The sequence below is a fragment of the Hippopotamus amphibius genome, chromosome 2 (genome assembly GCF_030028045.1).
Source record: "Hippopotamus amphibius kiboko isolate mHipAmp2 chromosome 2, mHipAmp2.hap2, whole genome shotgun sequence".
NCBI classification, from domain to species: domain Eukaryota; kingdom Metazoa; phylum Chordata; class Mammalia; order Artiodactyla; family Hippopotamidae; genus Hippopotamus; species Hippopotamus amphibius.
Genome location: NC_080187.1, coordinates 72,253,192 through 72,276,703, shown reverse-complemented (window position 1 = coordinate 72,276,703; position 23,512 = coordinate 72,253,192). Strand labels below are relative to the sequence as shown.

The window sequence follows — 23,512 nt, the reverse complement described above, 5'->3', positions numbered from 1 at the left end:
TTGGTTTCAGAGATGCCTGCTGGGAGCCTGTCTCCTGCGCACTGTGTGAAAAAATGGGGTGACAGCAGCTGACCTGTTTAAGAGTTCTAGCACGCAGGGCCACTCTTGACTTTATAACATAACTAGACTAGAACCTCAGAAGGCTTTTGCTTCCCATACTTCATCTACCAAAAAGAAAAAAAAAGTCTAAAGACTCTTCTGCTTGCTAACGTGTATATAAACTGTTTTATTTTTTAAATAACAATGAAGGGCAATAGGGCCACAAAACAGACAGAAAAAGCCTCTAAGGAAATACAGATCTCAGAAGGGTACAGTTAACAGAAATGCCTTTGAAGGAACTCCTGAGAAGTTTACGGCGGCCTCACTACCTGCCTGCTTTATTCACACTGTCTCCCCTCTCTGCCCCTCCTAAGCCATGGTTCTGACCCGGTTTTGAGCACAAACTTAGTCAACTCTGGGTTCTAACCTCCTAGAGATCTGCTTGGGGACAAGGAAGTCCATGTATCAACCACAGGCCCCACTCTAGGAATGACGCCAAGACTTCACGGCCTGTGGCTGCTGAGGGTCACTGGGGGGTGAAGACAGGGTGTACGAACCTACAACCCAGCCAGCTGTTCCAGAATTAGGTCACACGAGAGACACTTGGACCTCCTGTGTGCCTGTACCTGTTCTGAGCCATTCCCAACCTTCCTGACCAGACACAGCCTCCTGGTGATTCTGGTTTACAAAGATGGGACTATGAGATCACAAGGGCTAAAGGGCCTCACGTATCTGAAGACAGGATGGCCAACAAACTTGAACTACCCCAGGACAAATGACAGCTCTGACCATCCCAAAGTAAGCACCCAAAAGTCAACAAAGCTACGAAGAGATGGACATGGGAGGCCCTCTTCAGACAAGGTGGGCTGCTGGACAGCATAGATATACAGAGACAGAATGAGAAACTGACAGGAGCACTAAAGATTGTACAGACAATAGTTGTTGACGGAGAGCAGGTGTAAGAGAAGGAAAACGGGCAATCGGCCAGTTGTCCCCGGCAGCCCCGGAGAAAGTGTGTAACTTCAGTTCCAGAGAGGGCAGAGCTGGTGGAGCTGTTCTTCAGGGCAGCACAGCCTTCTGCGCCTCACCTCAGTCAGCCAGGGCCAAGTTTGTGGACTGCAGTCGCTCCGTCTCCTGGCAGATGTTCTGCTCCACTGTGTCACACTCAGCTAGGAACGCCTAAAAGATAAATGCAGAGCAGTGAGGGCCCACTCAGGGCCAGCCAACCCCTGCCAACCCTAGACACAAAAGGCTCTTTGCCCAGTCACTCTGGGGAAGCCCTGGGTGACTGACTCAGGTTGAAACAGGCATGCAGGGATGGAGATGGCCTGGGCTCCAGACTCAGGAGACGGAGGTACAGGAGGCAGAGGACCAGGTTTTCTGACAGTGCTCTAAGCCAACAACCCCCAAAGGGTGCTGAGGACAGGAAGCCAGGCCACTGCAACTGCATGATTTCAGGGGGCCCTGTCCATAGGAACGGTGCCTCCTGGAGCTGTGTAACATGTCAGCCCTATCTGCTCTCCAGCAATCTCCCTTCCCAATTAGTTTAAATCCAAACTTAATTACAGGGACATGAAAGGAGCTCTTCTCTTATGTCCTGGGTTCATGCTGAGAAATAACAACTGAAGAGAGCTCACGCCACACCTGTACTCTACCCTACTTTGAACAGATACAGGCACCAACACATTATACTTTGTGATGCCCTACCACACCAACTTACCTGAATCCTTTTCACCAAACCCTTCCTTTTCATTCTACTGTCTTTGAAATTTTCTGGCAGAATCTGGAAGAATAGGTTGACATACAAATAATCCTCAGTGAAAAATGACATAACAACATGTCGGAAATACCCACAGTACACCAAACAGGTCACAGGTCACCAATGTGAATGACTTGCATTTTCAGGAATCACTTCCCTGGATCTGTACCCTACACGGCCCTTCCCATGGCTCTCACCCCTGCAAAAGCTCCTTTGTTCTCGGTGTCTGGGTCATAAATCTATAACATGGCCTTTGTCCTTTCACTGTTTCCTGTGCCTAGATACTGTATCAGGCACAGGACCTGGACCATGAGCTCACTGTGGCAGGAAAAGCACAGTGCTTTTCTGCTTCTTCTTTACCACCCTCCTCACCACCCTCCCCCAAGAATCCCAAGCAGAGTAGTTCAGGCTAGAGATATCATTACTGTGTCATCTCTAAGAGGGAACGTGTCATCAGTGATTCCCAACAGCCTCACAAGAGCTGGGTCTGACTGAATTCTGTACAGGCGACAGGCTCAGTGGACTGTTAGGCATGTGAGAGTTAGGAAAGTGGAGCCCTATGTGTCTCTGACCACGAGACCACGGACCGTTTGGGTCCCAGCTTCGTGAGGATTAGATGTTACTAGCATACATAAATAAAAATGACAAAGATTTCCCTGCGGGTCCAGTGATTAAGACTGCATTCCCAACGCAGGGGTCATGGGTTCAATCTCTGGTCGGAGAACTAAGATCTCGCGTACCTTGGTATGCATGCATGCATGCATAAATAAATAAATAAAATAAGACAAAAGCCCTATGTTGGTGGAACAGGAGTCTTTCTGTGTATTCACCAAAGACCTAGCAGTGTCTGGTACACAGTAGGTGCTCAATACTCGCAGGCAGTGAGTGCAATACTGAAGGAGTGAAACTGACTGAAAAAACAGCCAAAGGATTCTTCTCAGATGAATATTTACTTACTAGTGTGTCAATCTCTTCCAAGATCTTCATAAACTGCTCAATTGTCGCTTTTACTCTCCTATTGAGTTTGCAGAGAGCTTCAGCTTGCAAATCCTTGGCCAGAAAACCCTGTGGAAGAATGATGCATTACTGCAAGGATTCCCTGAGGCTGACTGAAAACTCCAAGCCAAGGAGGCACTGATGAAGCAGCCATATTCCCCAACAGGCCGGGCCAGATCGCAGGCCCACAACTTCACCTCTTGGGAAAAACGGAAAAGCTGGCCCTGGGCCACCCCAAGCACTGTAATAGGCTGCAGGCCATTCTATCTCATGTGACCCACTGGGGTCACAAATGCCTGCAGAAGCCTGGCTCTGGCAAAGCCCCCAGTCACCAGTGTGTACCCGCACACAAGAGGCAGACCTTAAGAGCACAGGGTTTAGAGTCTGATAGGCCTGGGCATCAATGCTGACTGCTCTGTACTGGCCTGTGATCTTGAGCAAGTTCCTTAACCTACTTATGCCTCGGTGTCCTCATTTTTAAAATGGAGATCATGATACCCACACCCCAGACGGTTACCGTGAGGATAAAGGGAAATATGTGCAGACCTTTAATATAATTACTGACACAGATGTATATATGCTAACAAACAGCAGCATTTACATTACTTTTATCAAATTGTCTCTCTGTTTATTCACATTGCTTGGCCTAATGACCAGTTAACTGGTGACAACAGGTGGACAGTAGGGATGTCTGAGGATATTTTTATCAAAGCCAAAAGCGACAGATGCAGATTTAACAACATGTAGTAAACATTAGCTAGCAATTCCAATTCAAAGGACATTCAAAGTAGCATTACTCATAATAGTAAAATAATGTTAGGTGACGAATAATAGAGAATTGGTTAGGTAAACCATGATCCATTCATATGATGAAATATTATGCAAGTTTTGAAAAGTATGACCATTTTTTTTTCAGTCAAGACTTTTTTCTTTAAGTATAGTTGATTTACAATATTGTGTTAGCTTCCGGTAGACAGCAAAGTGATTTGGTTAAGTTTGATCATTTTTAATGACATGGGAAAATGCTCAATTTTTTAAACCAATACAAGAATAATTTACAAAGTGTACCTAACATTATATTAATTTTTTTAAGATGAAAAAACAGATTCTAGTTTTTAGTAATGGTTATCTTTGAGTTGGGGGGGGTCTTATAGGTGATTATTATTTTCCATATTAGTGCCCATGTGTTTTCTTTAAAGTTATATACAATTAGCATATATTACTTTTGTAATTAAAACACAAACATACATCCCTTAATGTTATAAAATGAAGGGATCAAAATAAACATGTGGTTTGGGGCTGTTCCTAATCCTTATTTGGTTCCAATATCCACCTCTAATACTATAAGGAATTGAACAGAATGACCCCTACCCCCCACCCCAAGGTCATGCTCAACTTGAACCTTCTATGAATCAACACAATGTTCTTTGCCTTGCCAAATACATTATAACTGTATTTATAGATTGTAGACTGAGAGAGGCTACTCATTCTATTTCAGACAATACATGATCCTAGCACGGCAGGTGTCCTCCTAGGAGCACAAATGGATGCTGGCTGGGGTTTAGAAATAACAATGATGATAACACCTACAAAGCACTTAGTATGTGTCAGGCTCAAACTATGTAATTTAATCCTCACAACAGCCCTAAGAGAGAGGCACCATCATCACTCCCATTTTACAGATGAGGAACTTGATACAAAGGCAAACTCGCCCACAGGAACAGAAAGGGTAGAGCGGGGGTCTGAACCCAGGGAGTCTGACAACGAAGTCTGCCCTCCTAGCCACACGTTTGTATCTCCAGGGAATTCTCATAGAAGGCAGAAAGTCAAAGTCCATGGAGAGAGTTACCTGCTGGATTCCAGTAAGCTCTTTATTCAACTCTTCCAGTTGGTCAGCTATCTTCTCCACAGACTTCTCCAAATCTTTCAGCTTCTTTAGTTCAGCCTCTTCCTCTGGACTGTTCTAAAATGTTTAAGAATAAAATGAAATCAATAATCACCAAGAATAGTAGCTTGTCAGGAAAAAAAAAATCTGACCACAAGTGGGTTAAGCCACTTACCTAGAAAAAAATCGCCTTAACTCTGCTGCTTCTTAGAAAGCAAGCTGGAAGGTTATACACTAAGGTTTTCTATCTACAAAGACTCTAGACTAGATAGAGAGAAGGTATTCAGGTACACATTCTGGTGCGAGAGCCCTGACGGCTTGGGTTCAGAGAACAAAGCCAATTCATGAGCCAGATTCAATCTCAGCCCGAGGCTGATCACCAACAGACTCCAACCTGAAGCCTGGAGTGTTAACAAATTACAGCCACCACCTGTGAGGAGTGCAGAATGGTGAGACAGGTGGAATTCTACCCTTCCTTTTTTTTAAATAAATTTATTTTTTGGCTGTGTTGGGTCTTCACTGCTGCGCACGGGCTTTCTGTGGTTGCGGAGAGTGGGGGCTACTCTTCGTTGTGGTACATGGACTTCTCATTGAGGTGGCTGCTCTTGCTGCAGAGCACGGGCTCCAGGCGCTTGGGCTTCGGTAGTTGTGGCACGTGGGCTCAGTTGTTGTGGCACACGAGCTTAGTTGCTCCGCGGCACGTGGGATCTTCCAGGCCCAGGGATCGAACCTGCGTCCCCTCCACTGGCAGGCAGATTCTTAACCACTGCACCAACAGGGAAGCCCTCTACCCTTCCTTTAAATGGAATTCCTGAGCTCTCTCATTCAATATGACGACCATGATGAATCTTTTACTGAGCATCCCCTCTATGCCAGGAATCATCCTAAGCACTTTACCTGTATTACTGTTTAAGCCTTACCACAATCCCGTGAAGGAGGTACTGTTTCAGATGATGAAACTGAGGTTACTATAAAGTAATCTAAGGTCACATAGCCCAGAAGTGGTAGAAGAGACTTGAACTGGACTTGGCTCCACACACCCCAGCACAGCTTCCACTGAGGGTCCTAAGGCTTTTTCAAACTCAACCCTTGGGTTTTGCTCATTGCCCAGCACCATCCTCCCTGACCCTTGAGCAAGAAATCTAGACTATTTCCCCCTCTCTCGCCTTAATTGGTAGCCAGCAGCTTCCTGCTTTTACACTATCCCAAATTATTCACATTCTTCATTGTGGCCAAATCCTGAGTGCCAGTCTCCTGGCAGTTCCAAGTCTGGACTAAACTTTCCTTGCCTCCACTTTGCTAATCTCTGCCCTCTCTGCACTCTGAATCAGCCTCCTCGCTTGAAGTAAGGAAACTTCACGTGACCAATAATTCCACTGTGTCAATGCAGGGCTGGCCATGGCCCTCTCTCATCACCCCAGGGTCTACTGTCGTCAATCCTTTTTCTCCCTGACTGGCTTTTTCTCCCTCAATTCTTTAGTCTGAATCTTTCTTTCTAGCCAAAGAGGGTTTACCCTTGTCGGAGATTCTTGTAAAAAGAATGGTTAAAGGAAGAGAGGCTCCTGAAGTTTGCAGAGTACTTATTTTTAAAATCTACAGGTTTATTTTAACAAAATGCTCTCTTGCAAATCCCCCTCCAAGTGAGCAGGGACTGCCTCAGGCACTATTTTAAACAGACCAAAGATTCCACCACCAACACAAAAGCCACATTATTGAGGTGGCATAACCATTCCTAAATCCTAGAGTGAAAGCCCTAACCAGTGGAGCTGGAGGGTATGGGAACAACAAGACTGGTAACCCCATGCAACGAACAGAGACTACATTTGTTTAGAGAGCGCTATCTCACCAATGCCAAACCTGGGTCCCCAATTTGGCCTGCTAAACAGAAACACACATAAAAGACCTTGGTCATTTGATTCTGAGGTATTCTGATGGAAAGCAATTTACCTTCTTCCCAATTAACATGACCCGGCAACCATTTTGTATTCCAAGTGCTGACAATGGTGTCTCCATTTCCTTTAGAGATTTTCCTGAAAAAAGAAAGTGATGTCAAGTTGCAACAATTGCACAACAGTGACAATAGATTTCAGCAAGAGTATAGGAAATAGTGTGTTCACTAATGAGAAGAGGATGAATTGGTATAACCTTTTTAGAAGGCTTCTTGAGCCAGTAACTTCACTTTAGATATTTACCCTAACAAATGACTGGACATGTGCCAGCACAATAACTGTTAGACAGTAATTATTATTCATAATAGTGAGAAACTGGAAAGAGCCAAAAATTCAGGAATAGGGGAATGATTAACCATACATCAGTACAACAGAAGACTTTGTAGGCATTAAAGCTCATTTTTTCAGGAAACTTCAATGCCACAATACATGTTGACGACCCAGTGTTATAAGATCACTAGAAATGATCCTAGTTTTGTCAACTAAAAAACAAAAAAGCCACAAATGAGAATCCACACTTTGGGATGCCAGGACAAACAAAGAGGCTAGACATAAATATACTGAACTGTTATGAGGGGTTTTATCCAGGAGAACATTTTCTTTTTTGTGCTTTCCTCTATTTTGAAACATGGATTTCTATTGCCTCTATAATGCTAAAATGAAATGTTTTTAAAAAGAAAAGACAAGGATATCCACTATGAAGTATAAATATAAATGCTTCCCATCACTAAATTCTTTACAACTGGCACTAAATGGGATAAGTTTAGCCTCATCAGATACCACAATAATAGGCTCCCATGGGAATGGGAAGACTAGAGAATGGGGGTGGGAGTGGGTGTGTCCTGGAAGAAATTAGCATCATCCACTGGGACGCGCCTCCAGGCCCTGGTAAATTTGCGTACCGCCTTCTCTGTGTCAGCACTGTGCTGAGCACTGGACACACGGCAGTATCTCTGCCCTCCCGGAGTTTGTTATTGTATCAGAGAAATCACATGTTTGGTGACTATGACACCAATTACTTAATAGTAATTTCAATACGAGTTATGCAGAAGTGGTAGGGAGTGCCATATGAAACCACAATGGGAAGAGGATCTAACTTGGTCAGGGAGGACCAACCATGTGCTTTAACAAAAATGGTAAGATTTCTGCCACCCTCATGTGACTTCAACCCGAATACCGGTCCAAATGTTCACAAGTGTCCAACAGATAGTAGGTCCTCAATATATATATATTTGTTGAAGGAATGAATGAATTAGCAAGCAAATGAGAATTGTCCTGATTTGAAAACTGAGAGTTACTATTAGGTAAGGTTAAGCAGTTTTAAATAGGCTTTTTAGCCATGAGGGCTCTAAGCTGGAATAGAAATGCCTACCCTTAAATATGAGTTTCTGAAAAGGCAGCGGGACCCCTGTGGCCTCTTCAACAACCTGGGCCAGGTCTTGGACAATTGGTTCACTACAGCCCTCTTGTGGGATAACTTGAAGGTCATGCTTCTCATTGCCTGGGGAGAGAGAAAAGTATTGATGAAAACTCTTTCACACAAAACAGAATAGGCTGACACTTTATTTACACAGCCTTCAAGGCCTCCTCAAGGATTTTTGTTTCCTTTATTACAGTAACTAACAACACCAGTGATATCAGCTAACATTTTAAGCACTTCACATGCTTAAGGGGCTAGGCTCATTTCATGCATAATCATTTAATGAATTCTCAGAACCCACTGAAGTAGGTATTACCTATTATTCCCCATTTCACAGATGAGCAATTGTGAGTTCAGTCCAATTAAGACCTGCCTAATGAGACCCAACTCTAGAATCAGAACTTGATTCTGATTCCAAAGTCTGTGCTTTTTTTCACAAGCCATCTACATCCTTTGGCCTGACGGTCCTCTACTCTGTGTTGTAGTAGGCAAGGAACTATTTTTGTCTCCTTTGCTGTAATGGGCAAGGTACTGTTTTTCCTCCAGGTCTCTCCCACTGGGCACAACTGGGCACATACATGGTTGGTGCCCAGTAAACACATGAATGAATAAACTCAAACAGCAGAAATTTCTTTTTGGAGCAGAGGTGCCAATTCTTTTCTGGGTATGTGGACAGTACGGAGGTAGCCTGTGTCCCCTGTATCATGCCAAGCCTTAATTAAGCCTACTCAACAACCACATGAAATCAGCGGGACAGCTGTTACCAACTCTACTTCACATAGAAGAAACCAGCTGGTAGAAAGGAGATATCCCAAGGTCACTCAAATCTGCAGAATCTAGAATCCTGGTCTCCAGATTCTGAGGCCCTGGGGTCTCCCCTACTTGGTCCTGAGGAAACCTCATGGATTCAGCTCTCTGGAGAACTCCAGAGAGCTAGACGCAGAACTTTGTCTAGCTCTGCGACAGCTCCAACAGTAAGCAGACCCAAAGGGTGCCCAGAGTGTACGCTTGAACCCACGGCTCACTCAAACATCAGACATGAGTTCAGACTCTCACACACACGTAGAGGCCCGACTCTCACACACACGTAGGGGCCCAGACACACAGCAGTTGTATACACATGGCTAAAAAGATCCAGGCACAAAGATCCACAATAACTACGCAGGGACACACTAACATATGACCAGGACCACGATGTGAAGCACCGACATCGAGGACCTAACAGATGGCCTGAGACAAAACACACCAGCCACATGGAAACGTGTGCTGACAAAAGATCCGCACAAAAGCCGCCCCACGTAAACAAACAAGATCCCACGCTTCCGGACGCCAGACCAACACAAGCACACACGCTTCGAGAGGGCACGTGGCCAAACCCGCAGACCCCGCCGGACTTCCGCAGCCCCGCACGGAGCCCACCCGGCAGCCCGCGCTCACTGTGGGTGACGGTCACGCTGAGCCCGGCTGCCGCCATTTCCTCGCTCGGGGCCACCTCTTCCCTCAGGGCCACCTCTTCGCTTCCGACCACCTCTTCGCTCCGAGACCCCTCTTCGCCCCGGGTCACCTCTTCGCTCCCGGTCACTTCTTCGCTCCGGGCCGAGCGAGGCCGTGCTTTCTTCTTCACCCGCGGCCTGCGAGCGCAGGCGGCGGCGCCCCTGGTGGATCCGGCATGCCCTCTGGTCACACTCCGGACGGCCGATCGCTGGGAGGAAGGCGGACCGCGCTCGGCTGGGGGCACCGATTGGCGCGGCTCCCGGCCCGGCCGAGGGGCGCGCCGCCGGGGGCCCAGCCGCTCCCGGTCGCCTCGCGATCTCCGCTCGGCACCGCGCTCCGCCAGACCCGCGCTTGTTGCCGGCTCAGCGGTGGGAGCTGAGCGCGGAGCCCTACAACCCCGCGCAGCTACTTCCCCGCCCTTCTCGGGCCTGCCCAGGGCCCCGCCCCTCGGAGCAGCGCCGCTCCCGCGGGGCTCTATTCCGCTAAAGCAGCTCCCGGGCCCCACCCACTCAGCTGAGACCCCGCCTGGCTTTTCTGTGGCCACGCCCACGCCCGCCACCGAGGTCACGCCCCCTGCTGACTCGCGCTCCCTCGCCTCCAACCTCCTGGAGCTCTCCTTCCCCGGAAGACCGAGCTGAAAATCCGGAAAAAGGATCGGGAAACGCCAATAGGCACATTGCGCTTGCGCTTGGAGGGCCGGAAGTCAAGTCGGAGGCGGAGGTGGCTCTGCTTCCGTTTCTGGTTTTGCTCCAGTGTTTGGGTGTTCTTCGCGGCCGCCCAAGATGAACCGATTCTTCGGGAAAGCGAAACCCAAGGCTCCGCCGCCCAGCTTGACTGACTGCATTGGCACGGTGGGCACTCATAACTAGGCTCAGGGACCCCGACACCCCCGACCCCGCCCACCCCCGGTTTCGGCGCCTACTCCTTGGTCCCGGGCCCATTACATCTCAGCTCTCTCCACCCCACTTTCGTTCCTGTTACCCAAGTCATTGCTGATTACACAATCCAGGGACCTCTGACCCGTCACTGTCTCACCCTACCTGCGCCGCGTCCACTCGCTGTTTCCTTATCCCCTCACCAGCCATAGGCCCACACACCCTTCCCACCTCGTCCAGCCTGACCCCTAACTTCTCTTCCGTCCCTCATCCCTCTCCCACGTCAGTTCTCTCGGCTTGATATCCTAGCTCAACATATCTGTACCCCAATCCTGGATCTCAGTACCACAAAATTCAGAACTCTGGTCGCTGACATTAAGCCACCACCTTCTATCCAAGCGAATAGCGTCAGATCTAACAGCCCTAGCCGGGGTCCACTGGGCACTACTAACCCATTTCACACACCTGGTTGCGCCCGCAGCCTGACAAGTCTCTGATTCTATGGAAATCTCAATTCAGCCCAGTGAGTCTCAAATTCTTTTTCTGCTCAAACATCCTTGAGGGCAATCCTGAATATTTAGGGAGTGGAGTATAGTTTATAAAAGCTGTCCCGTGTTTCCGAGACCCTTCCCCCCCCAGTTAGGTTCACTGTTTTCCACCTTTCACCATATGCTCTTCTTTATTTTTCCTTTCTTCCTCTATCTTAATTCCTCTCCTGCCACTTTTTCTGTAAATGTATTGCAATAACTACTACTGCATTTGATGTTTTTCCCCTCAAGGTGGACAGCCGGGCAGAATCCATCGACAAGAAGATTTCTCGGCTGGATGCTGAACTAGTGAAATATAAGGATCAGATCAAGAAGATGAGAGAGGGTCCTGCAAAGGTAAGGTTGGCAGCACCTGAAGAAGGTGCTGTGACAGCCTAACTTGAGCACCTGTGGAAGTAGGGCCTGGTAGTAGGGGCTGGTGAGAAATACAGAAGAGATGCTCACGGTCTAGTAAAGAGAAAACATATGTGGGGGTGTATCCTTCAGGGAGAAGTGTTTGCAGCCAGTTATGAAAGGAAAGCTGAGAGAAAAGATGCTGGGCACATGTCCAGATGCATATATGTGGGAATTAGCATATTTTATTGAGAAGGTGGCACTCTGGAGAGGCTGGGCCTGCTCCGGAGTAATGAGTTGCCAGGCTAGTCAGGTTAGGTAAGTATAATAGACCGGTTAAGGAGTGGCATGTTGGGAAAAAGTACCAGTGTTCTATTAATAATATCATCACTTCCTACTAGCTGTGACCTTTGTAAAGTCACTTAATGTCTTATTTTCCTCTTCTGTTAGGTAGAAGCATAGAGTTGTGTATTTAAGCACATGGACTTGAATGTAGAACTGCCATCTTTTTTCCCATCCCTGTAACTTATTAGGCATTTGAGCTACTTAGCATCAGTGAGCCTCAGTTTTCCCATCTGTAAAATAGAGATGATATCTGCTTTATAGTGTGAGATTAAATGAGGTAATTCATGTGACCTACATAGCACTGTGTCTAGTACATAGAAACATTGAGTAAATGGTAGGTATTATTATCATCTGTGAGGTAATAATACCTGCTTTTCCTTCTTCATTGGAGGAGACACAATGATTTGTGAAACAGTATAGAAAGGGAAGTGACAAGAGGATTTTCTCTGCCATCTTAGTTGGATGGCATAGAATGAAGAGCAACTAGAGGCAGGAAAGCCCACCTAGACTTGAGGAGATGAAAGCCTAAACCATGATGGTAGTCGTGAGAATGACATGAGAAGAATTAATTTGAAAGTGAGTTCTGAAAATCTAACAAGATGACAGGGCATGAAGAGACAGTAGAGAGAGGAAAGGTAAGGTTTGTGTAATGATTCTCAACCTAGAGAACTGAGAGACTGGTGGGGCCATTGTTAGTCATTTCCAAGGTGAGAGCAGGTTGAGGAGTTTGGGTGTGTTGAGTTTGAGTGGATAGCAGACTGTGCAAATTGGGAATCTCCCTAAGGCACCTGGATATACAAAATTGGCCCTCTTGGAGCTGGGAGTAGAGATAATGTGCACTAGGAGAAGGAAATGTACTTCAGTACACTGAGATGTGGGATGCAAAGACTGAGACAAGCTGGGGCTTAAAGCCTGCATGGGAGGGGAACAGTCCAGGAGCCACTGTGTCTACTGCTTTGAAGATGGGAGGAAATAGGTATGTGAGGACATGGGAGATTGTTTTTACCAGGTGTATATTTTCTACTTCCTTTCATTAAAATCTGTTTTTCTCTCTAGAATATGGTCAAGCAGAAAGCCTTGCGGGTTTTAAAGCAAAAGCGGATGTAAGTTATAAGCATAATCTCCTTTCCTCTATCAGGTTTAACCAAAAAGGAAATGGTCTTCCGATCCTTTAGATTTTCATACCACTTTATAAGCATTCTTGAGTTAATTGCAAATTTCATTTACACATGCAGTTAGCTGGGTTTTTCTCTCCCTGCATGTTCAGCAATATCTGTTACAGCACTGTCCACTTGAATAGAACTTTTTGTTGTGATGGGAGATGTTTTGTATCTATGCTGTTCAGCATAGTAGCTATTAGCCATGTGTGGCTGTTGAGCACTTGAAATGTGGCTAGTGTTGCTAAGGAACTCAAGTTTTAATTTTATTTAATTTTAACAATTTAAGTAGCCATACGTGGCTAGTGGCTTCTGTATTGGAGTGCCCAGATCTATAGAGTTTGATTCTCCCATTTATTTAATTAGAGTGTGCCTTTTTAATTTTTATTTGTTTGTCTCTAAAATTGTTCACTCCCATCAGAAAATTTAACGGTCCTTAATTTGTTTTAGGTGACTATGTCCCAATGTTTGAGCAGAAGCCCAAGAGTATCTTTGGTGCTTACCCTTGTGGGCTGTCCAGCTGATGAGACCCTCTGCAGGGTTATAGAGGTCAGATGTAATCAGCTAATAAAGAACCAGAAAGATTGTTGATATCTCTATTCCTATTTATAAACTAACTTTTTATAAAACATCAGACACCGTCTTTCTCCTTTTAGATTAGACAGAATTGGAAAAAGAAATTCTAATGTCTAGAGTGGTGAGAGAGTATGGTAAAACTGTTACCTCTTTAATTGGTAGCACTGCAATTTTTAGGTAACTTTTTTTTAATGAAAGGATACCTGTTCATTGTAGAAATTTGGAAAGTACATAAACATGAGTAAAAAAAGAGAAAATCTACCTAGATTACTACTACCAGAAATAACCACCTTTAAAATGCTAATTTCTTAGTTTCTCTCTCTACTTGTGCACACATGGTATGTGTGCATGTAATTTTTTAGAAGATAACAAATGACATATGTATAGGTTATCTTTTTCCACTTAACGTTCTATCATGAGTATTTTTGTCCTTCTAAATATTCTTTGCAAACATTATACTTTTTAATGGGGTAATAATATTTGCCTGCATCATGGGCTGTTTTTCTTCTGGTTGGATGGTTAGATGGTTTCCAAATATTGTATAAAGACTATAGTGATGTAAGTCCTTGAGGCAGTATTATAAGTTGATATAAAACTTTATTTTTTTTTAAAAAAACATGGTGGGAGTGCCAGGCATTATATTAGGTTGGATAGAGTGCCTATTTATAGATATGAGATTAATAAAATATAATAGCTGGCCTCAAGGAGTTCAATCTACTGGAAAAACAGTTTTACTATATGTATGAAGAGCCTTAAAAATAGTCTTGCCCTTTCGCCCAAGAATTCGATTTCTGGGAATTTAGCATAGGAAATAATCTAAAACATTATAAAGACATATATTAAGACTTAGCAACGTAGAAAACAGCAGTAATAATAATAACGTTAAGTGGAAAATAGTGTTGTAACTAAAATACATACAAAGGAAAAAGACTGGAGGGGCATCAAATGACGTTTGTGTTTGATTAAATTTTTTCCCAATTTTTCTGTGTATTTAATTTTTTAAGGTTTATTGTCATTTTTAAGAAAATTCTCTTATTTAATGTTAGAGATACTTTCTTCCTGAGGATTTCTATCTGGCTCACATTTATTGTTCTCAATTGACCCTAAAAAGGTATGAGCAGCAGCGGGACAATCTCGCCCAACAGTCATTTAACATGGAACAAGCCAATTACACCATCCAGTCATTGAAGGACACCAAGACCACGGTACTCCCAAAGCACCTTTCACCATGGTTTTATTTTATTTTTGTACTCTTGTGCTGTTTTCCCGTGGTTTTTATTTTTATTTTTTAATATATTTATTTATTGGCTGCATTGGGTCTTTGTTGCTGCATGGGCTTTCTCTAGCTGCAGAGAGTGAGGGCTACTCTTCGCTGCAGTGTGCCGGCTTCTCTTTGTGGTGGCTTCTCTTGTTGCTGAGCATGGGCTCTAGGGGTGTGGGCTTCAGCAGTTCTGGCACACGGGCTCGGTAGTTGTGGCTCATAGGCTTTAGAGCACAGGCTCAGTAGTTGTGGCGCACGGGCTTAGTTGCTCTGCGGCATGTGGGATCTTCCTGGACCAGGGATCGAACCCATGTCACCTGCATTGGAAGGCAGATTCTCAGTCACTGCGCCATCAGGGAAGTCCCTTCCCATGGTTTTTAAAAGACAGTTTAACCAACATGGCTTCTTAAGACATGCTGTTTTCTCTTTCCTTTTTTTAGGTTGATGCTATGAAACTGGGTGTAAAGGAAATGAAGAAAGCATACAAGCAAGTGAAAATCGACCAGATTGAGGTGAGATGTGTACTGATTTCTCCAAGAACATACACTGGTTTCTGAAAGAATCATAATGAATGTGTATGTGGTGGGAAGAGCACAGGAGAGGGATTGAATCTTGAGTTTTGCCATTTACTAATAGAGTAACTTTGGGAAAGGGTACCAAAGGTCTCACTTTCCTCATTAACCTAAGGATCCTAATACCACATACAGTTATGAGGATGAAATAAATAAGCTGGTGTATCTAAACGCACAATGCCTGGCACATACTAAGCACCCAATAAATAAGCACCCAGTTTCCTTTTACTTCTAACACAATGATTTTTAGTCAGTTGCCTCAATGTAAAGTAGTGATGTTGCTTCTCATCTCCCAAGATTGTCCCGTAAAATGAGGACGTATCCATAAAGTGCTTAGCACGGTTCCTGGTGTAGAAATGGTTCCCTTTTCTAGTAATTCTCTTTAGATTTTTTCCCCCTAGTTTTATTGAGATACACTTGACATATAACATTGTGTAAGTTGAAGGTGTACAACATTATGATTTTGTATGTGTGTGTGTGTGTGTGTGTGTATTTTTTTTATATATAGTGAAATGGTTACCACAGTGAAGTTAGTTAACACCTCCATCACCTTACATAATTACCATTTTTTTGTGGTAAGAATATTTAAGGTTTACTTTCCTAGCAACTTTCAAGTATTGTTAAATATAGCCACCATGCTGTACTTTAGATCGCCAGAACTTAGTCATCTTTTTTTAAAGGTTGTATTCCGTTTACAGTTATTATAAAATATTGACTGTATTTCCTATTGTACAATATATCCTTATAACTTATGTATTCTATACATTGTAGTTTGTGCTTCTTGATCCCCTATCTCCATCTATTTAGGTTGTTTTAAAAATATTTATTTATTTACTTTGGCTGCACTGGGTCTTAGTTGGGGGCACATGGGATCTTCGTTGCAGCATGCAGCTTCTTAGTTACTGCATGCGGGCTTCTTAGTTGTGGCATGTGGACTCTTAGTTGCAGCATTCAAGCTCTTAGCTGCGGCATGCAGACTCTTAGTTGTGGCAGGTGGGATCTAGTTCCCCAACCAGGGATTGAACCCTGGCCCCCTTCATTGGGAGCGCAGAGTCTTACCCACTAGACCACCAGGGAAGGCCCTAGATTTTTAATAATAATGTCATTAGGTCCTTAAAATTAGCATTTCTTTTTGAGATAATGTTTTGGCTGGGGCAGTGAACCCTAAGAGTTTGGCTTCTCTCACCTCTCTCAGTTGAATAGCCCAGATGGCAAGCAGGGTTAGTGGAGGGAATGGTGACTAGCCTGAGGAAAAAGCTTCCTTTCTGCATATATGATAGTGCTCTTTCCCTCTACTCTCTGAGCAGAATGTCTCTTTCTAAGAGGGCATGGACTCAGTTTTGTTCACTGTTGTATCCCCAGTGGCCCCAAACAATGCCTGGCCATAGCTGGTGCTCAGATAGTGTTTTACGGTTGATGAACAGATGAACGAGAGGCCATTCATGGAGATAAAGCAGTTCTGCCCAGTTGAGGCATTATTTGTTGGTTGAATATTTACTATGTCCCCAGCATTTTACTGCTTCTGCAGACCTTTTCTCTGGTAGTTCTGGTCTTTAGTACGTGAAGGCGTTCCTCCCATCTTGCTCTTTTCCAGCGCCCCTCCTTACACTGCCCGGGACTCTCTCTCTAGTCCTCCACAAGAATTTAGGCTTAGTGATATCTTCCAGGAGATTCACTAAGAAAAATGTTCTGAGTATGCTTGTCTTATTTGTATAATATTATTTTGTTAATAAAATACAATGAAACTGAATTTTATTTTCTGCTTTTAGGGTTCCTTGTGTTTTAATTAGTGCTATGCAATGAACAAAATAGAAATTTTGATCTTTCTGGGGTTTTGTATGTTTTTTCATCTTTCACCTGTGGTTGTCTGGCTGTCTCCCCATGTAATTATCCTTCTCTTGTCACCTCATAGATTTGCCTGCGTGACAGGTGGAAAGCCCCTTTTGTTCTAACTTTTTGATGTGTATGGGTGTGTGTCTTTGGCTGGGCTAAGTATTTTGAATTCCATTTGTTTTCCTAAAATACTTTGCTTGTAAAACATTGTCACTGTTTTTTAGTGCTCATTTAAAAAATTTGCCTTTATGTATGTATGTTCCCATTTCTGTCTTTTTTATTTGCCAGTTTCCACACATCAAGTCTAGTGCTTATATTTGTTTTATATTGCTTTTGTTTGTTTTTCCAGGGCTGAACCTGCTAATTCTTTGTGATGATTTTTTCTTTTCTGTGTCTATGCCAGAGTCTATTGCTAGGAATCCTATCCATAGGTGATTTTGGCAGACTTGTCTTGATATGTAAAAGCATAATATAAGTTCAACTTGACTGATGTATGTTATTTTCACTCTCTTTTAATTATCGCTTCAGCCAGTGCTTCTCTGTTACATATGTATGGTAGTTTGGCACTTGGAAATGCAGAAAAGCAAAGCATTTTCTTTTGAAAAAAAATGTTTTTCTCCACTTTATTTTCTACCCTTTATGTGGAAGAACAAACCTAATCTGGGGGCCAGGAAGGAATTTTTAAGTGTTTTGTGTTGCTCTAGAAACTCCGAAGGAGAAGTGGTGCTTCTTTGGACCCTCTGCATTATCAACACTAGTCCATTCCCCTCTATGTGGAATTTTCAATATGTGAAAAACATATTGTTCTGCACAGCCTTAACACAATAGAAGATATATAGTATTAAGTGCTTAGTGTTTGACATGTATTGTGACATATATTATTGCAATAAATCCTTATAATAATCCTATGAAGAATGACTATTAATAATCCTATTTTACAGGTGAGTAATGGCCAAATTTTAGCTTGGATATGTTTGACTCCAGAGTCTGCTTTTCTAACCATTACACTGAGTCCCCTTTATTGTGCTATACCACTTCTCAGATTGGTTTTACATTCTTTCTGGCCTTGTAGTAGTCTCCCAGTTAAGTACAGAGAGATCATTCCCAGATGAATTATGCCCTCGGTCAATTTTTTTCACCAGGCTGGTCTCACGTATCAAGCCTATTCTGATTCCATTTCTGTTTTCCCAGCCAGAGTGGGCCCAGTACAACTTTTTGTACTACCCAATAGTTTCCACTACTGCTTCCTTTCTCTGTACGGTGTAGTCAGTTTATGGCTGACTCAAGAAGAGTAACTTGCTTGTCTCAATTACCTCCTTTTCTCTTTTAACTAGTTAATTTTTGAGAGTGTAAATGTTGCTTAATTTCATGTTTCAAGCTAACTTTCTGTAATGAGATAGCTGATTGGGCATCTGTTCTTGCAGTAGCAGTTTGGATTTCCATGAAGCACCTTAAATTCAAATGCAAGATTACCACTTGTATTTTTTGTTTTTAAGTTTACACTTTTACAACCAAAAATGGGAGGAAGATTATGTGGGCCATTGCTCATTTCTAAGATTCAGGGGAGAGAGTAGGGATGGGGTAGTTAGAGAAGAATGGTAAGAAATGAATAAAAATCCTGTCATATATTTTTGTAGGATCTACAAGACCAGCTAGAGGATATGATGGAAGATGCAAATGAAATCCAAGAAGCATTGAGTCGTAGTTATGGCACCCCAGAATTAGATGAAGATGATCTAGAAGCAGGTAAGTTATAGGAAAAGCAATGTATCAATGTATGTAGCTTTAGTGTCTGAAAGGAGTGACTGCCTGGGACCTTTTCTCCCAAATGTTAGAGAAAATTTCTGCAACGGTTCCTTGAGAGTTTATGGTACAGTCTCTGGGCAAGGAGCTTGAGAGGCAGCCATATCAGACTTGCATACCCCACCAACTCTGGGACGGACAAGCTCTGAAGGAAGGTCTGGGCAAGGCCCCTGCTGACCTGGTGCATGGTGTCCAAACACTGCATTCTCTGCCATTTTCCTTTTGATTTTTTCCTCTTTATTTTCCTGCTTGATTCCTCTCCCTCAGAACAGCAAAGCAGATCAAGAAGCAGTAGTTGGCAAATACTTACTGTGCACCTACTATATGCCAGGCACTGTATTAGATGCTGGGGGTTCAGCATTGAAGAAAATAAACACAATCCCTGCATTTGTGAAGCTTCTCCTCTAGCAGGGGTAAGAAACTGCTTGTTTCAAGTAATTCATTAATTATAAGAACACAATCTGTTGGGAAGGAGAAGTATGGGGTACCATAGGAGCACATAGTCAGGGAATATCTAACCTAGTTGGGAGTTGCTGACAAGCATAGCTCATCTGAAGGATGAGCAGAGGTTAGCAAGACAGAATGGAAGGGGTTGTTAAGTGGCCTCACAGAGAGTTGTTTAGAAACTGTTGCTGTAGTCCATTTAAGAAATTGGGGTGGCTGAGACTAAGGTGGTGGTAGCAAGAATAGAGCTAAGTGGACAAATTGTAGAAATTTTAGGAGGTTGAATGGACAAGACCTAATGATTGATTGGATGTGGAGAGAGAGGGAGGTGTCAAAGATGTTTGTCAGTTTCTAGCATGAGTAACTGGGTAGGTGGCAGGACCACTCCACACTGGGTTTTCTGTTGGATGATTCCCCTGTCACATTACTACTTTTTCTTTCTCTCCATGTTCTGTTTTGCCTGAAACCTTTTTGCCCCTGTTTATTTCTTTATTTTCTTATTTCTCATCTTGAGTTTCCTCTGGAGTCTCAACGTGCTCTTGCCATTTCCCCTGGTCACTTCCAACTCACTTTGCCATAGACTTATTTTTAAAGCCTGATCTCATGTAATGGTCACTCACTTTACAACAGTCTCATGCCTCCTTTCACTGCCTGCTTTCAAGTTCTTCAGTAAATGGGAGAGGGTTTTTTACATTTGTTATTGTCAGGATTTTCTAATTAGAATTGGCCAACCAATAAATATAGAGTCTTCTCATGAAGACTAGGGCCTCATAAACCTGTGGGAATTGGTTTTGTTTGTTTTAATTTTTGTTTTTCATGCATTTTTTACCAAATCAGTTCCCTTGAAAATTTCTTATACTGGCCGTCTTTTATTTTGAAGGTAGAAATTAATAATCGCTTCTCTTTGTTTTTAAGTTTTCATCTTATTGCAAATAATTTGGCTAACTTTCTTAACATTAGCTGCCAGTTTTCTTGCTTACATTTTTTTGAAATGTTGACTATTTCAATCTCAGAGTTGGATGCACTGGGCGACGAGCTTCTGGCTGATGAAGACAGTTCATATTTGGATGAAGCAGCAGCTGCACCTGCAATTCCAGAAGGTGTTCCCACTGACACAAAGAATAAGGTGAAAGCTTTTTCTGTTTTTATTTCCTATGCAAAAATGGGAAGGGTTTTATGCTTGATCATGAATCTGGGAACCTAAAAGGTATTCTTAAGTAAGAACTAGGAAAGACACTGTCATTATTTTGGGAACCCTTGAAAGCCCAGTTTTCCCAAATTGGATTGTGGATAGGCTACATAAATAGTGTCATTGAGGCCCAGGGATGGTTTTGTACAGTGACAATTTGTATAATATACATAACCACTCTTGTTGTGAGCTTGGACAGGGTGCCATTTACAGGTTTTAGATAGTTCCTGGGAAAGCAGTAGCAACATATGCATGAACCATGCTGGGTGGCAGTGTAAAATAAAGGTCCACTCCAGACACAATGGTTAATAATAGGGTGGATTTTTTTTTAAATTAGGGATTCATAATTTAAGTATAAAACTTAATGTAGAAAGATTCTAATTCACAAGGAAAAAGAATCCAGACACCTGGGTTTAATAAGCCTGAGACTGAAACCACTAACTGTGAGACCTTGGCAAATCACTTAGCTGTTTTGAACTTTTCTGTTCCTTGCATCTATAAAATGCGTATAACTGTAATTATCTCATATAATTGTTGTATAGATCAAATTAGATCGTGTATGTAAAAGGACTTTGTGAACTTAAAGCCCTGTTCAAATCTACATGCTTGTCATTATAAATAGATAAAATTTTGCTGCTTATAAAATCCTGTTCACCCCGTCTGAGTTTCTGGTATAACATGTCATTTTTTCTGTTTCCACTGGCCATTTTACAGCCCTGGTGTTTACCTACCCCTAATGTGCACATTGAGGTGCACAGTGTAGTTGACAGAATCCTAGAGTGGGAGCCAGTCTCAGCTCTGCAATTACTCACTGTGTGACTTTGAGCAAATTAGAAATTCATATCTCCTCTTTGAATCTCATGTTTTTTCCCACCGGTACAATGTGGGGAACAAAAGGTGGGAAGTAGGTAATTTCTCAGGTCCCTTATAACTGATTTTGACAAATGTGTGTCTTCCCCTACTTTACCATCCCTTTTCTTCCTTGAGCCTGGAATTGTCTTACCTTTCTCTACTGCCCATGCCACCCCCCACCTCTCTGACCACTTCAAGCTGCCTGGTACATAGGTTGCTTTTTCTCAGCATACCTAAAATAATTTTTATTAACACTACCATAGCCCATCTTTTCAAATTCTTGGTAACAAGTCCCTGAAGGCTGTGTGTTATTTCCACTTTTAAAAAGTTACAGATTCCTGACCTAAATGGGCTGTTGAGGTGTGGTTTCTGGATTAATAGTGGTGTCACTGCCTTTAAGTTTGTAGTAACGTGTGATATGGAAGTGACTGCCTATTCTAGGGCACTGCTCCTTCAAGGATTGATGAGGCTACAAAAGGTATTGGTTCACTTTAGGGGTCAGAGTGAAAGTGGGAATCTGAAGGCAGGCACTCGCTCCTCTGCCTTCACGCCTGGACACTCCCAGCCCCATTTTCCCCTTTCTAGGTTTAGTCTTAAGTTTCTCTTTCTCTACTCTTCCCTTACTCTGCAGAGTCATCCCTTTTGATACCTTCTACTTCTTTTCCCAGTTTACCACTTCCCCTTTAGCTTTCATAAAAAAGCTTATTCTTATCAGTGCGGTTTTTGTTTTTATTGATTAAACGCTTGGAAATGAGTTTTGACTACTGAGTTTTGACTATTTGTAATCATTTTTTTTTATCAGTTGAAAATAGTGGCACTAAACATTTCTTCCTTCTCACAGGATGGAGTCCTGGTGGATGAATTTGGATTGCCACAGATCCCTGCTTCATAGACTTGCATCATTCAAGTACATCATGTAAAATAAACACATATTCTGGGACTAGGAAATATTTATCTTCCCAAGTTTTCCATAACAGATTTAGGTTTATTTCCTTTCTTTGGAGAAAAAGTTAATTACATTTTTTTTTTTTCCGTTAAGAGACTCATTGCTTGAAGAAAGTTTTCTTCATACTAAATTTTTATTCCTCTTCTCTTATGAAAGACTAACTTACTTAAAATTATCACTGGATATGTATGAGTTAATTCCTTAAAAATAATTTTGAAATAAAACCAAGGAAATGGGAATCTAAGTCCTATGACAGCATGTCTCCACAATTTCAAATTGACCTGATAAATTGATGACAAAGATGAGATTAGTGGGACTGTCCATATTATTCAAAACCATTTTCTCTTGTGGTATTATAGGTTGGTTAAAGTGATGGCCTCTTTTGGTGAGTTTTGTTGTGTCTAGTGAGTAAATCATTGCTGTGTCCAATATTGGAATGGAATGATCACTACTGTATCGTGGGTGGCTATTTTGATTCTGTGGTTCCTTCAGTATTACAGTGGACTTGTAATCAATAATGAATATTTCTTGATATTTAATGTATAGGACATTTATTTATACTCAATAAATATTTTTCAAAAGGATATAATTTTAATAGTATTACCTCAGCCTGAAACTTCAACTACAGAAACCAAATTTAATATAATTTTAATGTCAACTCAGCCTAAAAATTCTACTACAGAAATCAAATTTCACTGGCAGCATTGTGGTATAGTGGAAAGAACAAGGAAAAACCAGGCTTGGGCCCTGGGTCTGCATCTAATAACTACTAAGCCTACTCACACCTCTAAACTTCTATTTCCTTACTAGTAAAATCATGCTTACCTCACAAGACTTTTGTGAGGAATAATGGAGGTAATTGTCTTAAGTACTTTGTTAAATGCCATGTCTCATATGAGGGATCATTAACAGTTAAAACACAGGGGTTGGGAGTTCCCTGGCGGTCCAGTGGTTAGCACTCGGGGCTTTCACTGCCATGGCGCCAGGTTTAAGCCCTGGTCAGGGAAATAAGATCCCGCATGCTGCACAGTGCAACCAAAAAAAACAAACCAAAAACAAACGGGCTTTATTCCTTTCTTGGGAGGTGCCTGGAGTGCTACAGCAAGTCCAAATTCCTGCCAGACTCCAGGGTCTTTAATGATCCATCCTCCCTCTGCCAGCCTTGCTGGGTGCCTCACAGTGTCACATGCACCAGCCTTTTGTGTGTCAGCAGATCAATCCAATAAACATGTACTG

General features: G+C 42.8%; 2 protein-coding genes across 3 annotated transcripts; one reads left to right on the top strand and one right to left on the bottom strand.

The window, feature by feature from the left end:
• Window positions 1-202: 202 nt before the first annotated feature.
• On the bottom strand, window positions 203-10,218 carry BAG1 (BAG cochaperone 1; the record flags this gene model as incomplete). The annotated part of the gene is made up of 7 exons (XM_057720653.1): window positions 203-1,218; window positions 1,760-1,822; window positions 2,756-2,863; window positions 4,644-4,757; window positions 6,627-6,709; window positions 8,001-8,129; window positions 9,486-10,218. Coding segments are annotated over 7 exons (1,320 nt in total), but the record flags the coding sequence as incomplete, so codon positions are not given.
• CHMP5 (charged multivesicular body protein 5) lies at window positions 10,198-22,860 on the top strand. Of its 2 annotated transcripts, XM_057720978.1 has the most exons (9): window positions 10,198-10,393; window positions 11,197-11,301; window positions 12,700-12,746; window positions 14,488-14,581; window positions 15,078-15,149; window positions 18,680-18,788; window positions 19,113-19,258; window positions 20,303-20,415; window positions 22,172-22,860. In XM_057720978.1, the coding sequence occupies exons 1-9, from the start codon at window positions 10,325-10,327 to the stop codon at window positions 22,248-22,250; spliced, it is 834 nt and encodes a 277-aa protein (XP_057576961.1). In that variant the 5' UTR covers window positions 10,198-10,324; the 3' UTR covers window positions 22,251-22,860. The 2 variants fall into 2 exon arrangements, with proteins under 2 accessions (XP_057576961.1, XP_057576962.1); XM_057720979.1 differs by lacking the exon at window positions 19,113-19,258 and having other exon boundaries at window positions 10,211-10,393.
• Window positions 22,861-23,512: the final 652 nt, after the last annotated feature.

Excerpts from the sequence above, each read along its gene's own strand:
- CHMP5 (XM_057720978.1), top strand. The coding sequence starts at position 10,325 with ATGAACCGATTCTTCGGGAAAGCGAAACCCAAGGCTCCGCCGCCCAGC. Across the intron at positions 10,394-11,196 it reads TGACTGACTGCATTGGCACG|GTGGACAGCCGGGCAGAATC; the intron begins GTGGGCACTCAT and ends TTTCCCCTCAAG. Across the intron at positions 15,150-18,679 it reads TGAAAATCGACCAGATTGAG|GATCTACAAGACCAGCTAGA; the intron begins GTGAGATGTGTA and ends ATATTTTTGTAG.